General features: G+C 47.9%; 1 protein-coding gene across 1 annotated transcript in view; it reads left to right on the plus strand.

Annotated features, from left to right (window-relative positions):
* The window catches only part of LOC136662436 (trichohyalin-like), an 85,566-nt gene that overhangs the window by 34,449 nt on the left and 30,151 nt on the right, over positions 1 to 20,966 (plus strand). The window contains exons 16-25 of the mRNA XM_066639652.1: positions 813 to 875; positions 1,111 to 1,170; positions 2,315 to 2,425; positions 3,331 to 3,489; positions 3,912 to 4,049; positions 5,932 to 5,997; positions 7,532 to 7,663; positions 11,897 to 12,004; positions 13,401 to 13,553; positions 20,076 to 20,213. Of these exons, the coding sequence (XP_066495749.1) occupies positions 813 to 875; positions 1,111 to 1,170; positions 2,315 to 2,425; positions 3,331 to 3,489; positions 3,912 to 4,049; positions 5,932 to 5,997; positions 7,532 to 7,663; positions 11,897 to 12,004; positions 13,401 to 13,553; positions 20,076 to 20,213 (1,128 nt within the window). The remainder of the gene's footprint in view (positions 1 to 812; positions 876 to 1,110; positions 1,171 to 2,314; positions 2,426 to 3,330; positions 3,490 to 3,911; positions 4,050 to 5,931; positions 5,998 to 7,531; positions 7,664 to 11,896; positions 12,005 to 13,400; positions 13,554 to 20,075; positions 20,214 to 20,966) is intronic.

The following is a 20,966-nucleotide window of genomic DNA, read 5'->3' on the forward strand; positions in this document are numbered from 1 at the left end:
GGGGGTGCATGGGGAAGGTGGGGAAGAGGTGGGGTTTTGGGGCAGGGAAACGCAAGCGGTGGGCAGGTCTGTTCCAGCGCAAGTGAGGATTGCGTTGCCCAATATTCAGATGCGCTTCTAAAGATGTCTAGTAAGTGAGAAGCAACATCAGAACAAGAAAATACATCAGAATAGTTCTTGAAGCATCGTAAGAGGAGAGTGCCTCAGAATCCATCACAAACCCTAATGTCCTCCATGCTTCCCGAAAGGGCCAGGTGGGCCTCCCTTTGAGAGCATCTCGCTTTGATGGCGCCCTGAAGAGTCCCTGCTTGCTGACCCACCGTATTTCAGAAGGGGCAGGAGAACCTGGAGCAGGAGCTTTGAAGCCGTGGCAGGAAAGCTGATGCAAAAGTGCCACAGACAGGCTTCCTCCACATCTGTTCAATTTTGACCAAGCTTCCTGTGGAAGCTCATTCACCACCTCAGTGACACGTACTGTGTCCTCTGCTCTGGCTGAAACTCTGGGGAAATCTGTCTTTCCGCGTTAGCAGAATGGGGAATAGCAGCATTTAGATTTGGCAGACCAAATCATCAGTCACACCCCCCCCCAGCCACCACCGGCAGCAGCAGATATGATCATTCCCATGTTACGTACTTTGGCTGTAGGGACTAGAGATGCTGTGAGGAGGGAGCTGAAGGAAGTCATGTTCACATCGTCAGTGTCAGGGAACATGATTCTGTGGAAACAAAATGAAGGCCAATGGAGTGACATCCCAACCAATGACGATCGATACTGAAGCCAGATCTTCTCATGGATGTCTTCCATTTCCCAGGTCCATGTGAAACCCCAGAGCTCAACAATATGGCTGTTTCCACTCCTGGACAGAGCAGAAGAGGTAAGGCTGCAAGAAGTGGGCCTAAGGTGGGTACTCCGAGAGGTCAGCCTAAGTGTGGTGGCCAACACTTCCATTCTCAGGTATTTCTGAATCCTCAGAGAGAATTCCTGCTTGCCTCAAATGCAGCACAGTGAGGGGGGTGCAGCGAAGAATTCCCAGGCAAGGTTGTCCATTCCAAAAGATTGTGGTGGAAGTTCACTTCACAGGTGCCTTTTCTTTCTTCCCTTGAACCCAGACTCATGAAGAAAGATTCCTCCAAAGGAAGGAGAAGAGAAGGGAGAAGACAAAAGAAAAGGTATGACCATGGATGATCCAGGAGCATCTAGGAGGTGGGCCTGGCTGTGGCGGTGAGACCCTGCCAGCACTTCAACCATACAAGTGCAGCCCTGGAGCACTGTCTGGTGACAAGTGTGGAGGAGGGTAACCAGCCTGAACCGACCTCTGAATCGCTAGATCAGGGGTGCCCAAACTTATAATAACGCCTCATTGGTTCCCTGCTGTGTCATAACACCTCATTGGCTCTCGTAACAATCAAAATCTTTGGTTTTGAGTTTTGAGTTAAGAAATCCACTTATTGTTACATAAGGCTGTTGTGTTATCCTTTTGTGGTTATTTGGCTATAAGATATGATGAAATACACACAGTTCAGCATGGTTTATTTCATTATATGCTGCATTAAATTACCCATCAAATGATACATAACATGATGGTGTCACTTGCCCCAATGCACCCTCCCCCTCCTGAGTGCTCTACGCAGCCTGGGACGTTGCAGGGCCCACAACAAGTGTGGAGGCGGGTAACCAAGCTGAAACAACCTCTGAATCGCTAGATGATGGTGGTGGCTGCAGGGGGCATATGCCCAGCTGAGCAAACTTGAGTTTCAGACTCACCAAGGTGGTCCATGCCTTGGTGACATCGAGACTTGACTGCTGTACTGTGCTCTACATGGGGCTGCCCCTCAAGATACTTCAGTGAGTTCAGAACGTGGCAGCCCATGTGGTCCCACAAGGTTGGCCATCTGATTCTGTCAAACTGCTGTTCTGATGACTGCACCTGCTGTAAATCCGGTTCTGGGCACAAGCTGTTCATGGTAGCCATGGTAGCTTCATCCATATGAATGGGCTCATCCCCTGAGCTCATCTGCAGTGGCCTTGGCTAGCTTCCACCTATGGTTAAGGTTAAGATGCAAGCAACACAGGGAAGGGCCTTCTCTGTGGCAGCACCCACATGATAGAACTCCCTTCCAATTGATCTGAGCTCTGTGTGCTCCTGGATGCTCTTCTCAGAAGCGTTATGCATCTTTTTGAACAGCTTTCCCATCTTCCCCCCTTCCTGTTCTTTGCTTCACAGTCTGTTTGGCTGTGTTTTTTTGGAGGGGTGGTGGTTCAGTCTTTCATTTATTTTATTCTCACGTCTTCTTTTTCCTCTGTTGCGCTTAGGTTAAACAGGAAATGCCACCCAAAAACGGTGCGGAAGACCAGGTCCCGTGCAAAGCCCCAAAGCCAAGGAGACACCTGTTTAGCTTTGTGGGCTGGAAAGAGGAGGAAGAGGTAAGGTTGGGGTGCTCCAAGGGGTGCACCTGAGACTTTGGGAGTGAGATGTGGCCAACACTTCCAGGCCCAGTGGTTGAAGTCTTGTCAGGGGGAATTCAGGCTCACCTCTAATGTAGCCCAGTAAAGGGTGGATAGGGAAGATTTTCCAGCCAAGACCACCCAGTCCAGAATGTTAGTCATGTTACTCATTCCAAGGAGTGACATTTCTGGTAGTGGAGTCAGAAGACCAGCAGGGAGTACAACAGAGATGCCAAGGAATTTTTCCAGCTGGGGCTCAGAGACAAACTGTTCAGGTTTCCAAAGTCCTCCTCACACTCTTTCACCAAAGAAAGACTGTAGTGCCCCAAAAGCTCCTCTCCGTGGTCCGGCTCAGAGAAGTAAACCATCTTTGTTTCTGACATCCACTGGAGAATCCCAATCTCAGTCTGGTCTTGGTGCAACTCTGCAGGGTGACCTGGCATCGAGAGGAGCTTACTCACTTACTAGGCCCTGCATCCAGTCCATTCCTGGGAGGAAGCTGGTTGCACTATGAAGGAAGGTCACCTCACGAGTGTCTTTCTTCTGTTGAAACCAGGCTCAAAAACAGAGACTCCTCAGAAGGAAAGTGAAGAGGAGGCTTTTCACATTTCTTGGATGGAGGGAGCAAGAAAAAGAGAAGGTAAGACACGGATACTCCAGGTGGTTGCCCTGACTGTCTGGTGACACAAAGCCAACAGTTCAACAATATGAGTGCAACTGGGGACTGTCAGGCTCACATCCGAAGCGAAAGAGTGATGCATGTGAGGAAAACAGGCCATGAAAGGTCTCCAGGGATGGCTTCCCAAGCGGTGGCGGTGAAACTGGTCCCACACTGAAGTGAGATAACCTCACAGATATCTTCCATTTTTCTCTGTTGGACACAGGTTTCAAGTGACCCACCTGCCCAGAAGGCAGAACCCAATGGGCCGAACCTTCAGAAGGCCCAACCAACCATAAATACGGTTGTGGAGCAGCACTTTCCTGAACCCAGAAATGGGCAGCAGAAGGAAGAGCCTCCAGCAAGGGGGAGAAAGGAGGAAAGGGTAAGGCTGTGGATGCCCCAAGAGAAGGTCCAACAGTGGGGGTGGGGGAATGCCAGCCCTCCCTTGCTCAGAAATCAGAAGCTGTTCAAAGTAGCCGTAGAGTGTGTGTGGGAAGGGGTGGGGAAGAGTTCCCAAGAAAGGTTGGGCACCCCAAATATCGTTCTGTGTAACTCTTACATTTCTGAAGCAGGGAGAGAACTGGAGGCAGCCACAGAGATACCCAAGAAGCTCCCCAGAGAAGGAATGGGCAGGTTGCTCAAGTCCTTCTCTGAAGAGCCACAGATATTCATGCCCCCAAAGCTCTTCCCTTCAGAATTCTTCAAAGGGGGCAATTGGAAATGGGAGCGCTTCAGGGTCCCAGTTCCTGTGAGGTTCACTTTTTGTTTTTATTCTTTTTTGGGGGAAATCCTGGACCTTCCCAGCTGGAGAAACTCTGCGAACCCTGGCCCCTCGAGGACACCCTGAAGAAGCGCCTGGCCCAGACCCGGAAACATCAAGGGCGCCAACGGGATGACCTTCTCAGCAGCAAACGAGGAAGGCTGAGACTCCACCTTTGGCATGTAAGTGGGCACTTGCTTCTCTCCACCACAAAGGTGGCTTTGGGTGGGATGACCAGGAGTGTGGGTCAACATCTCAGCTCCTCGCCTTGCACTTGCGTCCCTGTCTTGTGACTCATAAGGGTGCCAGAAGGGGATGTGGCAGCAGTGGCGTCACTAGGGTTGCCATCACCCGGTGTGGGAGGCCAGCACATCACCCCCATGCAGTGGGTGGGGCAATGCCCTGGGCAGTTTCATGATGATGCACCATTGCCCAACCCTATGGTTTTTCTTGCTATAACTTTTGATAGAACAGAGATATTTTAATGCTGCTGGTTTCATTGCATTCTGCATGAAATTATGCATCAAATGACATATAACAAGAAGGTACCAAGAACTTAAACATTTTGGCCAGTAGTGTTGTCACCTGTGCACGCCAGCTGGTGCAGCCTGTGCCCCCCTACAGATGCCATGGTGTGACAGCAACCTATAGTTTCATGGAACCCACAAGTGCCACATACCTGATACAAGAGCACTGGCATGAGATGCAAAATACCACATTATTCTAATATACAAACAAAGAAAGGACCGATTTTGAGCAACACACGGAATGCAGGACGGGTAAGTCTTAAAGGGTCTGAGAGTCCTCGGCCCTCGATGACAGGCCTGGGTCCCACTGATGCTTCAAGGAGAAGCATGTTCATGCTTGCAGGGCTGCTGCTGGTTAAAATAGGCAGCTATCCAGACCCTACCACTCCATGTGGTCGAGTGGCATTTCTACTACCGAGGGGCCTTCTGCTCCCCCCAAAACTCTTCCATCGATCCATGAAAAGCAAAGTGTTCCACTTGCATACAGGTGTAGTGTCTACAAGTGTCACGTGTACTGGTGTGTGACCCTCCAGGAGGGAACTGCTGTAAGGCTCCCCTCGCATAGAAGGCTCCCCTTGGAGAGTGAAGGAGACTCCAAATCCTTCCCCCACTCAGATCTGCATCTGAGCTGGGACAACATTCTCTCTCCCACTCTTTTCTCCCCCAGTAGCCATCAACACTCAGGCAACAATCCTATCCACACTTTCCTGGGTGTAAGTCCCATTGACTATAATTTGACTTACTGTTGAGTAGACATGCATGGGATTGGGCTCTCATCCACCCGTCTAACAGTCCCCCAAATATCAATCCTCGTTAAAGTCTTCCCCAGGACATCATTGCCGTCTTAGTGGGGTGGCAATGGGAACCTAGTGGCCATGGGAGCCCGCAGCAAGTGGAAGGAGGAAGGAGGGGTCTGGAGAATTGGGGGGGGGATATAGACTATGAGTGTGTGTGAGTTGATGGACCCAATGCATCTAAGCCAGTGGTTCCCAAACTTTTCAGCACCAGGATCCAGTTTTCAAAACAACTCCATCGGGACCCATCTAGGTTTACCAGACTTTTTAAAAAGGTCTAGAAAGAAATAATATTTTTATTTAAGTAATAATAATCACAAAAAAGACCCTCCAACTTTATCTCTCTGTATTTACACATGCTTGCAAATTGCAGGAGCTCAGCTCCTTGCAGGGCAGTTAGCAGCAACCTTGAAAACTGCAGGAGCTGAGCTCTTTGCACAGTAATTAGCAACTACAGCATCTGATTTTTCAGTAGCCTCAGGGCTTGAAGCAATTAGTGATCTGATCTTTCCACCACCCTTTGGCAACCCACCCAAAATCAGGTCATGATCCACTAGAGGGTCTCATCCCACAGTTTGGGAACCACCAATCTAAGCACATTGTATTATGACATTGTATACAAGACTAGAGTGGATTACCTTAATATGGGGGCCCCCTTAGGCATGATGCCCAACTGGGAGCATTTGGTCCAGTTGGCTGAAAGCAGCCCTGCTCATTCCTTCTCTTTCTGTTCATGAATTCAGGCATCAGAGAAGAGCACATCTCCAGGGCTGAGGAGGTCCGTCAAGAGACCCCTGGATGAGGCCGAGGTAAGCTCCTTTCAATCTTCAGCCCAGATAAGTCAGCCCAAGAAGACAGGTTACAAAGAAGAATCTCTATCCATGAGTCACGGCCTGCCTTTGGAGGAATGATGCTTTATAATGGGTGTGTTGTGACCTTTGGGAAGCAATGGAGAAGGACAGGACATCCATAGGGGGAGAAAGGAGGCGCAAGTCTAAAGGTCTCCTCTTGTAATATAGGGTTGATCAAGGAGTGTTTAGAATCATAGGCAAGAGACGCAAAATCAATGCAGTGCGAGATGCTACATAGAGCATGTGATGAAAGGCAAAACAGGAGAGGCCAGGCCCTGACTTTAGCGCAGGGGTGCCCAAACCCTGGCCCTGGGGCCACTTGCAGCACTCAAGGCCTCTCAATGCGACCCTCAGGGAGCCCCCAGTCTCCAATGAGACTCTGGCCCTCCGGAGATTTGTTGGAGCCCACACTGGCCCAACACAACTGCTCTCAGTGTGAGGGCGACTGTTTGACCTCTCACATGAGCTGTGGGATGAGGGCTCCCTCCACTGCTTGCTGTTTCAAGTCGGTGATGCAGCAGTGGCAGCAACGGAAAGGCCAGCCTTACTTTTTGCAAGGCCCTTTATAGGTCTTGAGCTATTGCAAGACCTTCATTCATTCATATAAGTTCATCTTTAATATATTCATTTATTTAAACTTATTTAAATTTATTCAAATTTTAAATATAAATTAATTCTTTTTTTTACCCAGCCCCCGACACAGTGCCAGAGAGATGATGTGGCCCTCCTGACAAAAGCTTTGGACACCCCTGCTTTAGTGCACTGGTTCCCAACCTGTGGTTCCACAGGTGGTCCACGAGACCCTGAAAAGTGTTCCATGAGGTCTAGAAAAAAAGGTTCATCACCTTTTATCGCTTCCAGCATCCCGTCAAGCGAGCACTCCCCTAAGGACCACTGAATTGTTGGCTGCGGCTGTGGACTGTCCATGCTCTACCCTTTCTGGTGGTCTCTGGGGGAGCGCTCGCTCAGCGAGAGGGCAGAAAGGGTGGCGAACGGACTGCCCATAGCAGCCATTGGAACTTCCAGTGACTTGCCGAGTGCTCCCCTGTGGACTACCATATCTAACTTTATTTGTTGTGTGCAGGAGGATGTGGGGGTTGCATGTGGTTCACAACAATTCCAGTTTTTGCCTCAGTGCTCCGTAGGCTCCTGAAGGTTGCTTTAGCAGGAGGCAAATCAAAGGCATCTTGCTCTCACAAGCCTGCTTCAAACCAGCTCTGTGTATCTGTTTTCTCCAAAGAACTGCACAAAGGATGCTCGATACTTACAGCCCTCTTCTCTCCCTCACCATTGCTAATGATGCAGCCGTGATGACGGAGTGCGCAATGGTGGAGGAAGAGACCAGAAGGCCAATCAGAGGTAAGTAAACAGTACTTTTTTGGTCAGTGTTCAGATCAGGAGACCCACCACATCATCATGACTGTTAGGAATATAGAATCACCACATGATTTGCGTAACAAAGAACTGAGTCAATGCTTCCCTTTTCCCAAAGGACTTACCACCGGCAAACCGCCAAAAAACCGACCATCTGAGAGCCGTCCCTCCGAGAGTGCTGGAAGACCTCAATGACCTCTGTGACGGACTGAATAAACTGGAGGTGGCGCCCAAAAACGAGCCAACCAATGTAGACCAGGCCAACGAGGAAACCATGGAAACAAAGTGTTGCCTTTGCTGCCGAGAATGACTTCACTGCCCTTACACGGTGTGTCGCTGCACCTTCAATACTTACCTTGTTGCCACCACCTCTGGCGACGTTACTGGTGCCTGAGAATCCCAAGCAAATGGATTCACTTCCCTCTCCTGTGTGTTTTGATGACACTGTGAAGCAACAAAGTGCCTCTGATTTAGATCCTCCATTGTTTGTCCCCGGCCTTAAAAAGCAGGCTGCTCCTGTATATGGAGGTTCCATTTTGCTATCACGGCTAACCGCTGTGGCAAGAAGGACTTTTGCATTATGATTTGGTCCTAAGAAGCTGTCTAAGCTGGCAGCCTAACGTTGCAAACAGTTATTTCATTTGTTGATTTTACAAATTTATAAGTTTATATTTCTCTTTACATAATTTCCATAATGCTTCCCCACATGCTTTATCTTGTGCCCTGAATACAGTAGTATAATGTTGATTTTTTTTAATTCACGTTCATGTTTTTACTGTGTGTCTTTTATATTGTCCATTGTCTCTATGTCCTGGAAATTGTTTTATGCGAATAAAGTTCTCAATCAATCAATGAATCAATCATAAATTCTATGTTTGTAAAATCAGAACGTAGGATAGTCATAGCGATAACCCAGTTTTTCCAGAAGAGATTCACCAAAATATGAGAAGCTCTTCAAACCCTTTGCGTTTTGCTGGCCGGCTTCAGTGGCCAGGTTTCTGTTTTTAGCTGGAGACATCTTCCTGTGCATGTGTCATTTATCCCGGGTTTGTTTAGATATGTGTTCATGTGCAACCTCCTCTAGGGATGGGAGCAGACTAGAAGTAAACTAGATGAATTTGGCTGCAGTTCAAGCAGTCTGGAACTGGTCTGTCAATGTGCGCGTGGAGACGGGGGATGCGCTGCGGTTGCACAGCACTCCTCCAGCACATGCTCTTATAAGCTCCACTGGTCATCATTGTAGCTCAGCCAAAGTCATATGATCTCAAGTATGTCACCTGTGGCTGACCCAGAAACAAAGGAGTCAGGCATGGCCAATAGGGGCTTATTTTGGAACAATGTGTTGGAGAATCTCAAACCCTTTCACAGTGTCAGAGTCCCACATGGATCGAGCAGGTTGGCAGCACTGGCAAAACAGGTCCTCAGTCAAGCATAAATCTACAAAGGTGAAGACAGACAGAACATTGAGGTGGTGACCACAGTGGGTTCTTTACCGGCAATGGGATTCTGGCTCCATAACTCGACTCGCATGTGCGCATACCAGCGCATGGAACTCTGGGTTAGCAATCAGGCTTGTCTCCTACATGATACAGGTAGTCCGTTTGCTTTACTAAAAAGAAAAATAGGGAAAAAAAACCCCAACCCAATTATTATCCTTTAATATTAATAAAAAACAAAACATACATGGGCAGCCCAATCATAACTCCCCATGCCAGCACTGATGCAGCAGTGCCAACCTAACTACTGCTGTATCAAGCAGGGGAGTTTTGGCCTGTTGAAGCCTCTTTGAGATAAGGAAATATTTGTCCCCTTGTCCCAGCAGCCACCATGGATCAACTTGGACCTCTATAGCTAACCCAAGTCCATGTTGACCCATGCAGGTAGATCAAGCCTACCAAGAGAGGGTGCCACTGCCACCGAACCCCTTCCTGGGTGCCATCCGCACTCCTCACTGCTCATCTCCTCCCCATTCTGCCCACCCCACCCTATTCCACCCCTTCCCTGCCTCCCTCTCGCCCCCTGCACTGCCTTACCTGCTCCGGCAGACATGTGGCATCCATCTTCACACAGACCGGGTCACTTTTCTTTTGGTTTCTCTGTCTTTGTTTTAAGCCCTTGATTTTGAATTTGAGGAGATTTGGGGACGGAAAGCAGGAACTTTCTTTTCCTGCTCTTTCTGTCTTGTGGGCGACCCATGTCTTCATGGCTTCCTGTCCATGTCCTTCTTCCGTGTGCACACGCATACCAGGTGTGCCTGGAAGCCAGCTTGGATGTGCAGATGGGCAATGCCAGTATCAGTGTATGTGCATGCACACCCAGGAGAAGACCCTGAGGTCTGATTCTAAGTCATGAGGCCATCAAAGGGCTGGACTGTAGGATCTCGCAAGCCAGATCTGCCTCCACACCACCAGCCTCACTTTGTCCAGCTTGGAGCTACCTGAAGGGGGCTCTGTGGCTGAAACCCACTGACAGCCCAACCCAGGTCCCCCTTCCCCAATGCAGCTGTACCAAGAGAGCATAAGCTGCATTCTCCTGGGGAGGGGCAGTCTGGGAGGCCTCCTCGAGATGAGGAAGACTTGTCCTGGAGTAAGAGAACATTTGTTCCTTTACCCCCGGGTAAGCCCTCAGTGATCCTCCTCAATTCTGTGCCAGCTATTTTGCTGGTGCAAGTCCGCGTGGACCCGGAAGGTGGACTGAGGCTGGGAAGGGAGATAAAATGTCGGCGGAGCTGCTGCTGCTAACTGCCCCTTCCCGCCCCAACACTTTCCCATCCCCACCCCTATCTCTGTGTGTCCCTCAGAGTAGAAACACTCCATGAGATGTCTCTGCCCAAGTCTTGTTCATCTGATGTGCCATCTGTGCACAGGGGTACAGGCTATGTATGCACAGATGCTCACATCATGTCCAACGTAAGCAGAGCGGCACGCAATGTCTATTTGTGAGAGGTCCAGTCCCTGCGTTGATTGCTGAAATGAATCAACATGAACAGACATTCAGGCCAAAGAAGTACATTAACCAGGTATCCCCTTTCCCCATAAACACACATGATACTGACTTGGGTGGACACTGAGGCCGTGTTTATTTATTGTACAGCAGGACAACAACCTTCCTGCCCAAACTTGTTGTCAGTCTCAGAGTTCTCCTGAACAGGGGCGTCACCAGGGCTTGTGTCACCCATTGCGAGAGCTCATTGTGTCACCCCCATGATGGACCTCCTCCCAGATCAGACCATACAGATTCAATTACAAAACCATAAGCACAGCCTAAATGTGGTGGCGTCACTAAGGATGGCGACACTCCCATTCACTTTATTTATTTATTTCAATAGTTAACAGTGCAGGTCACCCAACAAATCAGTAACTAACAAACAAAAAAAGTGGCCAACACAACTGGCACTCAGACAACTGAGTAAGAGCTCTGGTGTTGGCTTTGATACATGAAAATGAGAGTTGACTTATACTAATGCCTCATTGGTTCCCCGCTGTGTCATAACACCTCATTGCACCTCATCGGAACAATCAATCTCATTGGTCTTGAGTTAAAAAAATCCACTTTTTGTTACATAAGGCTGTTGTGTTATCCTTTTGTGGTTATTTGGCTATAACATAAGATAAAATACAGATAATTCAGCATGGTTTATTTCATTATATGCTGTGTTAAATTACCCATCAAATGATACATAACACGATGGTCTTATTCACAAATATCAAGATTTTCACAATGTTCTCCAGTAGTGGTGTCACTTGCCCCAATGCACCCCCCTTCCTGAGTGCTCCTCGCAGCCTGGGCCCTTGTAGGGCCCACAACAAGAGTGGAGGAGGGTAACCAGGCTGAAATGAACTCTGAATCGCTAGATGATGGTGGTGGCTGCAGGGGGCCTATGCCTAGCTGAGCAAACTGGAGTTTCAGACTCACCAAGGTGGTCCATGCCTTGGTGACATCGAGACTTGACTGCTGTACTGTGCTCTACGTGGGGCTGCCCCTCAAAATTCTTCAGTGAGTTCAGAACGTGGCAGCCCATGTGGTCCCACAAGGTTGGCCATCTGATTCTGTCAAACTGCTGTTCTGATGACTGCACCGCTGTAAATCCGGTTCTGGGCACAAGCTGTTCATGGTAGTCAAGGAACCCCCTTCATCCATATATATTGGCTCATCCCCTGAGCTCATCTGCAGTGGCCTTGGCTAGCTTCCACCTATGGTTAAGGTTAAGATGCAAGCAACACAGGGAAGGGCCTTCTCTGTGGCAGCAGCCACATGCTAGAACTCCCTTCCAATTGATCTGAGCTCTGTGTGCTCCTGGATACTCTTCTCAGAAGCGTTATGCATCTTTTTGAACAGCTTTCCCATCTTCCCCCCTTCCTGTTCTTTGCTTCACAGTCTTGTTTGGCTGTGTTTTTTGTTTTTTTTTTTTTTTTGGGGGGGGGGTGGTTCAATCTTTCATTTATTGTATTCTCATGTCTTCTATTTCCTCTGTTGCACTTAGATTAAAAAGGAGATGCCATCCAAAAACGGTGCGGAAGTCCAGGTCCCATGCAAAGCCCCAAAGCCAAGGAGACACCTGTTTACTTTTGTGGGCTGGAAAGAGGAAGAGGTAAGGCTGTGTGTGCTCCAAGGGGTGCACCTGAGACTTTGGGAGTGAGATGTGGCCAACACTTCCAGGCCCAGTGGTTCAAGTCTTGTGTCGGGGTTCCCCTCCTCCCGCGAGTCCCGAGCTTACCCAGGGAGAAGGCTGCTGGACCAGAGCAGAGGTAGCAGCCTTCCCAGCCCTGTCAGGAACAACCCTGGCAGCTCCAGGTGGGAGGGAAACAGAGAGAGGAAGGGGAGGAGTTGGGGTAAGCCCAGGGGAGGGCAGGCCCAGAGACAGGCCCTATTTGTACCCTCCCTGTGAGGGAAGGGGAGGGGCCAAAGGGAAGGGGTCTGCCCTACATAAACCTGGAGGCCAGGGATGACAAGGCAGTTGGGAGTTAGAGGAGCAGGCAGGAGGATCTGAAGCTAGCAGCCCCTGCTCCTGACTGGCTAATGCTGCCAACCCAAAGAGGGGGAACCGGGTGACGGAACCCCCCTTCTTGTGGGGGAACTAGTCTGAGGCCTCCACCAGGGGGTCCCCCTCGGAAAGGCCGGACAGGCCCTCCCCTCCCCGATAGGGAGGCCCCACATCTTCAGGGGGAATTCAGGCTCACCTCTAATGTAGCCCAGTAAAGGGTGGATAGGGAAGATTTTCCAGCCAAGACCACCGTCCAGAAGATTGTGGCATGTTACTCATTCCAAGGAGTGACATTTCTGGTAGTGGAGTCAGAAGACCAGCAGGGACTACAACAGAGATGCCAAGGAATTTTTCCAGCTGGGGCTCAGAGACAAACTGTTCAGGTTTCCAAAGTCCTCCTCACACTCTTTCACCAAAGAAAGTCTGTAGTGCCCCAAAAGCTCCTCTCTGTGGTCAGGCTCAGAGAAGTAAACCATCTTTGTTTCTGACATCCACTGGAGAATCCCAATCGCAGTCCGGTCTTGGCGCAACTCTGCAGGGTGACCTGGCATCGAGAGGGGCTTACTCACTTACTAGGCCCTGCATCCAATCCATTCCTGGGAGGAATCTGGTTGCACGTTGCAGGAAGGTCACCTCACGAGTGTCTTTCTTCTGTTGAACCCAGGCTCAAAAGCAGAGACTCCTCAGAAGGAAAGTGAAGAGGAGGCTTTTTACATTTCCGGGATGGAGACAGCAAGAAAAAGAGAAGGTAAGACACGGATACTGCAGGTGGTTGCCCTGACTGTCTGGTGACACAAAGGCAACAGTTCAACAATATGAGTGCAACTGGGGACTGCAAGGCTCCCGTCCGAAGCAAAAGAGTGATGCATGTGAGGAAAACAGGCCATGAGAGGTCTCCACGGATGGCCAACAGATTTGCTTCCCAAGCGGTGGCGGTGAAACTGGTCCCACACGGAAGTGAGATAACCTCACAGATATCTTCTATTTCCTCTGTTGGACACAGGTTTCAAGTGACTCGCCTGCGCAGAAGGCAGAACCCAATGGGCCGAACCATCAGAAGGCCGTCATAAACGTGGTTGTGGAGCGGCACCCTCCTGGACCCAGAGATGGGCAGCAGAAGGAAGAGCCTCCAGCAAGGGGGAGAAAGGAGGAAAGGGTAAGGCTGTGGCTGCCCCAAGAGAAGGTCCAACAGTGGGGGTGGGGAAAGGCCAACCCTCCCTGGCTCAGAAATCAGAAGCTATTCAAAATAGACTTAGAGTGTGTGCGTGGGAAGGGGTTACTAAATTCCTACTGCAAACAAAGATTTTTCAAGAGAATTTCTCTGTTAAATCCTGCTTTCTCTGTTAACTTAGAATTCAGACAGTTTCTCTGGAACGTCTTTGTTAATCAGGGCTTCTAATGATAGATTCTAATCTAGTCTGATTTACGACATTTCTAGCTTATCTGAACAGTTCATACATTTGCTGTGAAACTACAGTTTGAGCCTGAGCATAAACTTGAATACAATTGAGAATGCACTGAATGCAGCAACAACATATTATACTTATAACTACAAAGCAAACTATTATAACAAAGACTTGTTTCAACCATCTCATATTTGGGAGTCATGATGTTATTCAATTCTAAGTGTCATTGCTCCTCTTACTTCTGCCTGGTTGTACATGTTCAGTATAATAGCCAATTAAGAATGTTCAACTCTTTAGGTAAAAACTTCATTGTTCTCATTTTTATCACTATTTACTTCATCACCTTCATTTTCACACTTGTTGCACACTAAGGATGCAAATTAGGGTGTCCTCCTTTTCAAGAATTTCTCTTACTAGAACATGAGGACTAATATCAGCTGGAATCAAAGCTCCTTGTCTTCCTTTTTGAGACAAGGGGGATAGACTGTGTAAACTTTGACTCCTGTACTTTCTATAGCTATGAGTTTTTTTTCTCTACCCACTGTGTTTTTCCTTCTAATTGTTTACAAACCAAATAATTTTTTTTCAAATCTGCATACACTTTGGTAAAAGGGCAAATGCAGTTTTTTTCAACGAAGTTCAAAGGAACAATGCCTTATTAATATATCAAATAGTGGGGCTGCAACTTTTTCATACAATTGTTGGTGTTCAAGATTCATTATAGCTTTTTTATATCCCATCAATTTGTGACAAAAAAATACAATAAAATACTAAACAAACTTTATACAATTATTGGTGTTTACAAAACCTGGCTTCTTTTTGAAGCTGCTCTATTTTTGCAAAGGAATCACAAAGTTCTGACAGCAAAGGTAGGGTGACCAATGTCGTTGATAAAGTCTCTCGAAGGATGTCATATATTGCCCGTGCGTAGATCAGTCAGCTTCCGGGTGTGACTGAAGCATAGGGTGTTGTCTCCAGATGATCCTCAAGCTTCTGCCGTGCATAGACTGACCTGCTTCCGGTGAGGTCAGAGCAGGGTACTGATGATCTCTGCTTCCGGCGTTTCTTTTTCAGCATCAAATGGAACAAATTGTCTTTCTGGGCGACAGTTCAGGGCTTGTCAGCAGCTGTAAGTGTGCCAGAATCTGTTGTTCTCTAATGTCTTTTCAGCGTCAGGCGGAAGGGGTTGTCTTTGTCTCGACTGACAGTCTAGGAACTTACAGCTGCAGCTGGTTTTGTTCGCGTATGGTGTACTCAGAGGCGAATACTTGAACATTTCTTTATAATGCAGTTGGAGAAATTAACAAGACAGTGTGGAGTCTAGTTCATCGAGGTTTCAGAGCTTTGTCCCTCCAATCGTTGACTCGAACATGATCTTCTGGCTGGAAGCTGTGCACAGGCTGTTTGAGGGGAATAGGGTCTATTCTCCCTATGTGTCTGTGGGTGGCACTAAGGAGTTTCCCTACTTCTGTGGTTCCCTAAGCTATTTCTATTTAACTTTTCCCAAGGACTGTGTTCTTACCCAACCCTTTCCATATGGGAGGTGGTCTCCCATATAGCATTTCAAAAGGAGTCAGTTTAGTACTATGTGTGGGGGAGTTACATACTTTGAAAAGGGGCATAGGCAACACAGTGCTCCAGGATAACCTGGTTTCCTGCTTCGTCTTAGTAAGACTGGCTTTCAGTGTTTATTTCTTCTTCACTTTTTCCAGAACTCTGTGGATGGAAGCTGCATGTAATTTCCACTGCACTCCCAGTGTTTTAGCCACTGCTTCCACTATTTTGCTCACAAATGCAGGCTCATTATCTGAGTTGATTTTACTTGGGAGGCTACAGCGTGGTATGATTTCTCTTTCAGGAGTATCTTCACGACTTCTGTGGCTTTTTCAGTCTTAGTAGGCCAGGCTTCGGGCCATCCTGTTAAAGTGTCTACACACACAAGCATGTACTCGTAACCTTGGACTTGGGGTAGTTCAGTAAAGTCTACTTGCAGGACATCCATTGGATGAAAGCCTACTTTCAATTTCTCAGGAGTTCCTGTTCTTACACATCTGGGGTTTGTTTTTGCACAGCTTATACATTTCTCGGATATTTCTTTGGCTAGAGAAGTCAAGTTCTTGACAAACAAGTGTCTTCTGACTAGAGTTTCCAATGCTGCTTCTCCCATGTGAGTTCCTTCATGTATTCTCTCCAATAGAGACGGTGCCATTTGTTGGGGAATCAGGAGCCTCTCATCATGCATGGTATACTAGCTCCTATCGCTTCTGCAAATTTTTCATCTTCTACTGTACAGCTGGGCTTCCAATTAGCTATATCCAGAGCTGGGATAAGGGGTCCAATTAGAGGGGTTTGGGCTGCTTTCTTGGCTTCTTGATCTGCCCTTCGGTTGCCTCTGTGTACCATGGGGTCCCCCCTTTGGTGAGCTCTGCAGTGAACAACTGCTCCTTCTCTGGGTAAGTTCACCACTTCTAGTAGCCTGATGATCTCTGGGATGGACTTGATTTCTTTTCCTTGGGCATCCAACAATCCTCTCTCCTTGTACAGTGCTCCATGCATATGTAATGTGAGGAATGCGAATTTCCAGTCTGTATAGATTGTAACAGACTGATCCTTGCTGAGCTCCAAGGCTTTGATCAGAGCTACCAGTTCTGCCTTTGGGGCTGATGTTCCCACAGGCAAAGGTCCTGAGTCCACAACTTCATGTTCTGTCACCACTGCATATCCAGCTCTTCTCACTCCTTCCTCTACAGTAGAACTGCCATCTGTGAACAGGATGAGGTCAGCATTTCGGAGGGGTTCATCCTTCAGGTCTGGTCTGGATGCATAGACCTCTTCCATTACCTGTAAGCAATCATGCTCGATGGGATCTGTGGATGCTGGCAATAGAGTGGCTGGGTTCAAGGTGGTTGTGGTACCAATTTCTACCTCAGGGTTTTCACACAAAAGGGTTTGGTACCTTCCCGACCTAGCATTGCTCATCCATTGATGGCCTTTAGTGTTCAAGACAGGAACAATACAGTGGGGTCCATAGATGGTGATGTGGTGCCTAAGAGCTAAGAGCCAATTTCTGAGCTTCTTCTAGAATCATAGCTGTGGCTACCACTGCTCTCAAGCACGGGAGCCATCCCCTTGATGGTTTGTCCAATTGCTTTGATAGATGTACCAATCTCTTGGGTTAGGACTCCAGCTGCAGTTCCATCTCTCTCATCCACATACAACTGAAAGGGTTTTGTTAGGTTTGGCAAACCCAAGGCTGGAGATTCCATGAGGGCCTTCTTCACCTTGTTAAATGCTTCTTGCTGTTCTTTTTCCCACTGGAAGGGATCAGCTTCTTTCCCTTGTGTGGCAAAATAGAGAGGCTTTGCTAGAGTGGAAAAGTTGGCAATCCACACTCTGCAAAAGCTTGCCATTCGTAAGGAACCTCTCAGTTCTTTCCTGTTCTTAAGAGGAGGTATCCCGCATACTGCTTCTATTTTCTTTGGACACAATCTTCTTGTTCCATGGGAGATGATGTAGCCCAAGTAGGTAATCTGTTGTTTGTAGATCTGGGCCTTCTTGTAACTAGCTTGCCAGAGTATCTGCAGAACCTCTTGGGTTGCCTGGAGACATTCTTCCCATGTGTGGGAGGCAATGAGGATATCATCTACATATTGCAATACCACAGTGCCTTCCCGAGGTATAAAGGCCTTGAGATCTTGGGCTAGGGCTTCTCCAAAGAGTGTGGGAGAGTTCTTGAATCCTTGAACTAGGCATGTCCATGTGTACTGACGCTTGACACCCGTGTCAGGATCTTCCCATGAAAAAGCAAACAAGGGCTGACCTTTTGGGGAAAGGCTCAGGATCACATAGGGGTTGGCCACTACTAGATGGATTGTCTCTGTGGCCTTGTTGATTGCCCTAAGGTTCTGTACTGGCCTGTCTTCTCCTTTCTCTGGTTTGGGGACTGGAAAGAATGGAGTATTCCAAGGAGAGTGACATTCTCTCAAGATGCCATATTCCAAACGCCTTGCTCCATGTTTCTATATTCCCTTCTGGGCTTCTTGGGGCAACATGTATTGCTTGATGGCTACTGGTTGAGCTTGAGCCTTCAGGGCTACTACCAAGGGTGGACGGTTCTTTGCTAGCCCTGGGGGGTTTGTTTCTGCCCATACTCCTGGTGGAGCTTTCAGATCTTCTGGAAGATCACATTGTGGTTATGAGTTCTTGCCCATAAGGACTGCCATGAGCTTCCAGGTTTTTTCTCTTAGGAAACCTTTTATTCTTCCTCTTCTTCTTCCTCTTTCTCTGCCATCTTGTCTACTCCCACTTCCTCTTTCTCTGCCATCTTGACTACTTCCACTTCCTCTTTCTTTGCCTCTACTCAGGTTTTCTATTGGTTTTCTTGTTATGGCTGCTGCCAATAATGAGGCTTTTCTTTGATCCTTCGTTTCATCTTGCTTTTTCTTTTCTTCTGGTCTATTTGCATAGACTTTGGTTGCTGTTTCCACAATAAGATCAATGTTTTGGGCTAGATATTCTTCTTGCTTCTGCAACTTGTGTCTGATGTCTTCTGTTGACTGCTGGATGAATGTCTGGTTGATTGTTCTTGCATTCTCCGGGGCTTCTGGGTCTCTGTAGGCTGGGTAGATCTTTTCCAGAAGCTGTCCTGGACTTTCATTTTCTCCCTGGTGAATTTGAGGGATCTTGGCCAAATTGGTGCACTTTGACTTGCCTTCTTTATCCCTTCCATGATTGCATCCCTCATTCTTTGTAGGGCTATCATGTGTTCTGCGTTGTATGGGTCCCAATTGGTTAAACCCAAGCTTGCCATCTCTTGCCTGGCTGGAGGAGTAGTTTTTGCGCCCTTTGCGCCCTGGGTACGCAGTTTGCAACCCCAAGTCTATCTCCTCAGCACTACCTATTACCTTGAGAGAGACTACGATTTTGCATTGTGCCTAACACCCCTAGTCTCCTCTGGGGGGTTGGTCGAGCCCCCCCTTCCCTCATAAACAAGAGGGGCAACAATTCCTATTTATACTTTACCAAGGATGTCTTTCTTTCCCGGGTTCCACCTCTCCTGTGCACAGCTTCTCTGCTTGGAACACGATCACCAGCTTGTTGGGGCTTCTGCCTCACCAATCTCCTCTGCAAACGAGGTCTCCATGCTGCACCTTCCTTGTGGCGCCTTTGGTAGGGAGCAGGAGCCTGGCAACAGGTGATCAGCGAAGACAGGTCCTGATCCGAAGTCCTTTACGGCACCACAAATGTTGCGAGGTGAAATGCAAAGTACGCAGCAAACTTCAAAGGCAAACTTTAAAAGTAAAGTTGAAAACAAACTTAAAGTTGAAAACAAACTTGGTGGGCAAGAATGGTGATCATCTGCAAGCTTTAATTTCTTTGCCAGCAATGGGCCTCTCAAGGACTCCTGTCCAAAGTGATGAGAGCTCTGGGAGCTAGGTGGGAACTCTCAGTGTCTCCAGAGAAAAGCAACATTCCAGTGTGAATCCTTGGTTTATATAGGATTCTGGCTCCTTTGTTTGAAAAATCTCACTGTCATTGGCTAGGGGATCATGACATCAGAAATGGAGCCTTTCTTAGGATTGGCTAGTTCAAATGACCAATGAAGAAACAGAAGTTTACATTGAAACGTATGTATCCAACAGTCACTAGGTGGCACTGTTTACACATTATTACAGGACTAATTTGAACTCCCTTTATCAAACAATGCAGATTCTCTATCATCTAAACCTTTGGTTTTCTATCATTCTCTGTATGTATATTTACTCAATTCAATGCAAAACAAACTAAATTCCTACTACAAACAAGGATTTTTCAAGAGACTTTCTCTCTGTTAAATCCTGCTTTCTCTGTTGACTTAGAATTTCTCTGGAATGTCTTTGTTAATCAGGGCTTCTAATGATACTTTCCAGATCTTCTTGCTTATCTGTTCTTGTCTCAGCTGATTTGTAGGTGTTTTGTATGTACCAGGCACTATCTTGTAGGGAAGAAAGGTTGGGCACCACAAATATCGATCTGTGTAACTCTTACATTTCTGAAGCAGGGAGAGAACTGGAGGCAGGCACAGAGATACCCAAGAAGCTCTCCAGAGAAGGAACGGGCAGGTTGCTCAAGTCCTTCTCCGAAGAGCCGCAGATATTCAGGCAACCAAAGCTCTTCCCTTCAGAATTCTTCAAAGGGGGCAATTGGAAATGGGAGCGCTTCAGGGTCCCGATTCCTGTGAGGTTCACTTTTTGTTTTTTTGCTTTTTGGGGGGAAATCCTGGACCTTCCCAGCTTGTGAAACTCTGCGAACCCTGGACCCTCGAGGACACCCTGAAAAAGCGCCTGACCCAAAACCGGCACCATCAAGGGCGCCAACGGGATGACCTTCTCAGCAGCAAAGGAGGGAGGCTGAGACTCCACCTTTGGAATGTAAGTGGGCACTTGCTTCTCTCCACCACAAAGGTGGCTTTGGGTGGGATGGCCTGGAGTGTGGGTCAGCATCTCAGCTCCTCGCCTTGCACTTGCGTCCCTCTCTTGTGACTCATAATGGTGACAGAAGGGGATGTGGCAGCAGTGGCGTCACTAGGGTTGGCATCACCCAGTGTGGGAGGCCAGCACATCAGCCCCATGACGGACTTCCTCCCATGCAGTGGGTGGGGCAATGCCCTGGGCAGTTTCATGATGATGCACCATTGCCCAACCCTATGGTTTTTCTTGCTATAACGTTTGATAGAACAGAGATATTTTAATGCTGCTGGTTTCATTGCATTCTGCATGAAATTATGCATCTAATGACATATAACAAGATCTTAAAAATTTTGGCCAGTAGTGTTGTCACCTGTGCACGCCATCTGGTGCAGCCTGTGCCCCCCTAGAGATGCCATGGTGTGACAGCAACCTGTAGTTTCATGGAACCCACAAGTGCCACATACCTGATACAAGAGCACTGGCATGAGATGCAGAATACCACATTATTCTAATATACAAACAAAGAAAGGACCGATTTTGAGCAACACACAGAATGCAGGACGGGTAAGTCTTAAAGGGTCTGAGAGTCCTCTGCCCTCGATGACAGACCTGGGTCCCACTGATGCTTCAAAGAGAAGCATGTTCATGCTTGCAGTGCTGCTGCTGGTTAAAACAGGCAGCTATCCAGACCCTACCACTTCATGTGGTCGAGTG

Source organism: Tiliqua scincoides, chromosome 11, assembly GCF_035046505.1.
Source record: "Tiliqua scincoides isolate rTilSci1 chromosome 11, rTilSci1.hap2, whole genome shotgun sequence".
NCBI lineage: Eukaryota > Metazoa > Chordata > Lepidosauria > Squamata > Scincidae > Tiliqua > Tiliqua scincoides.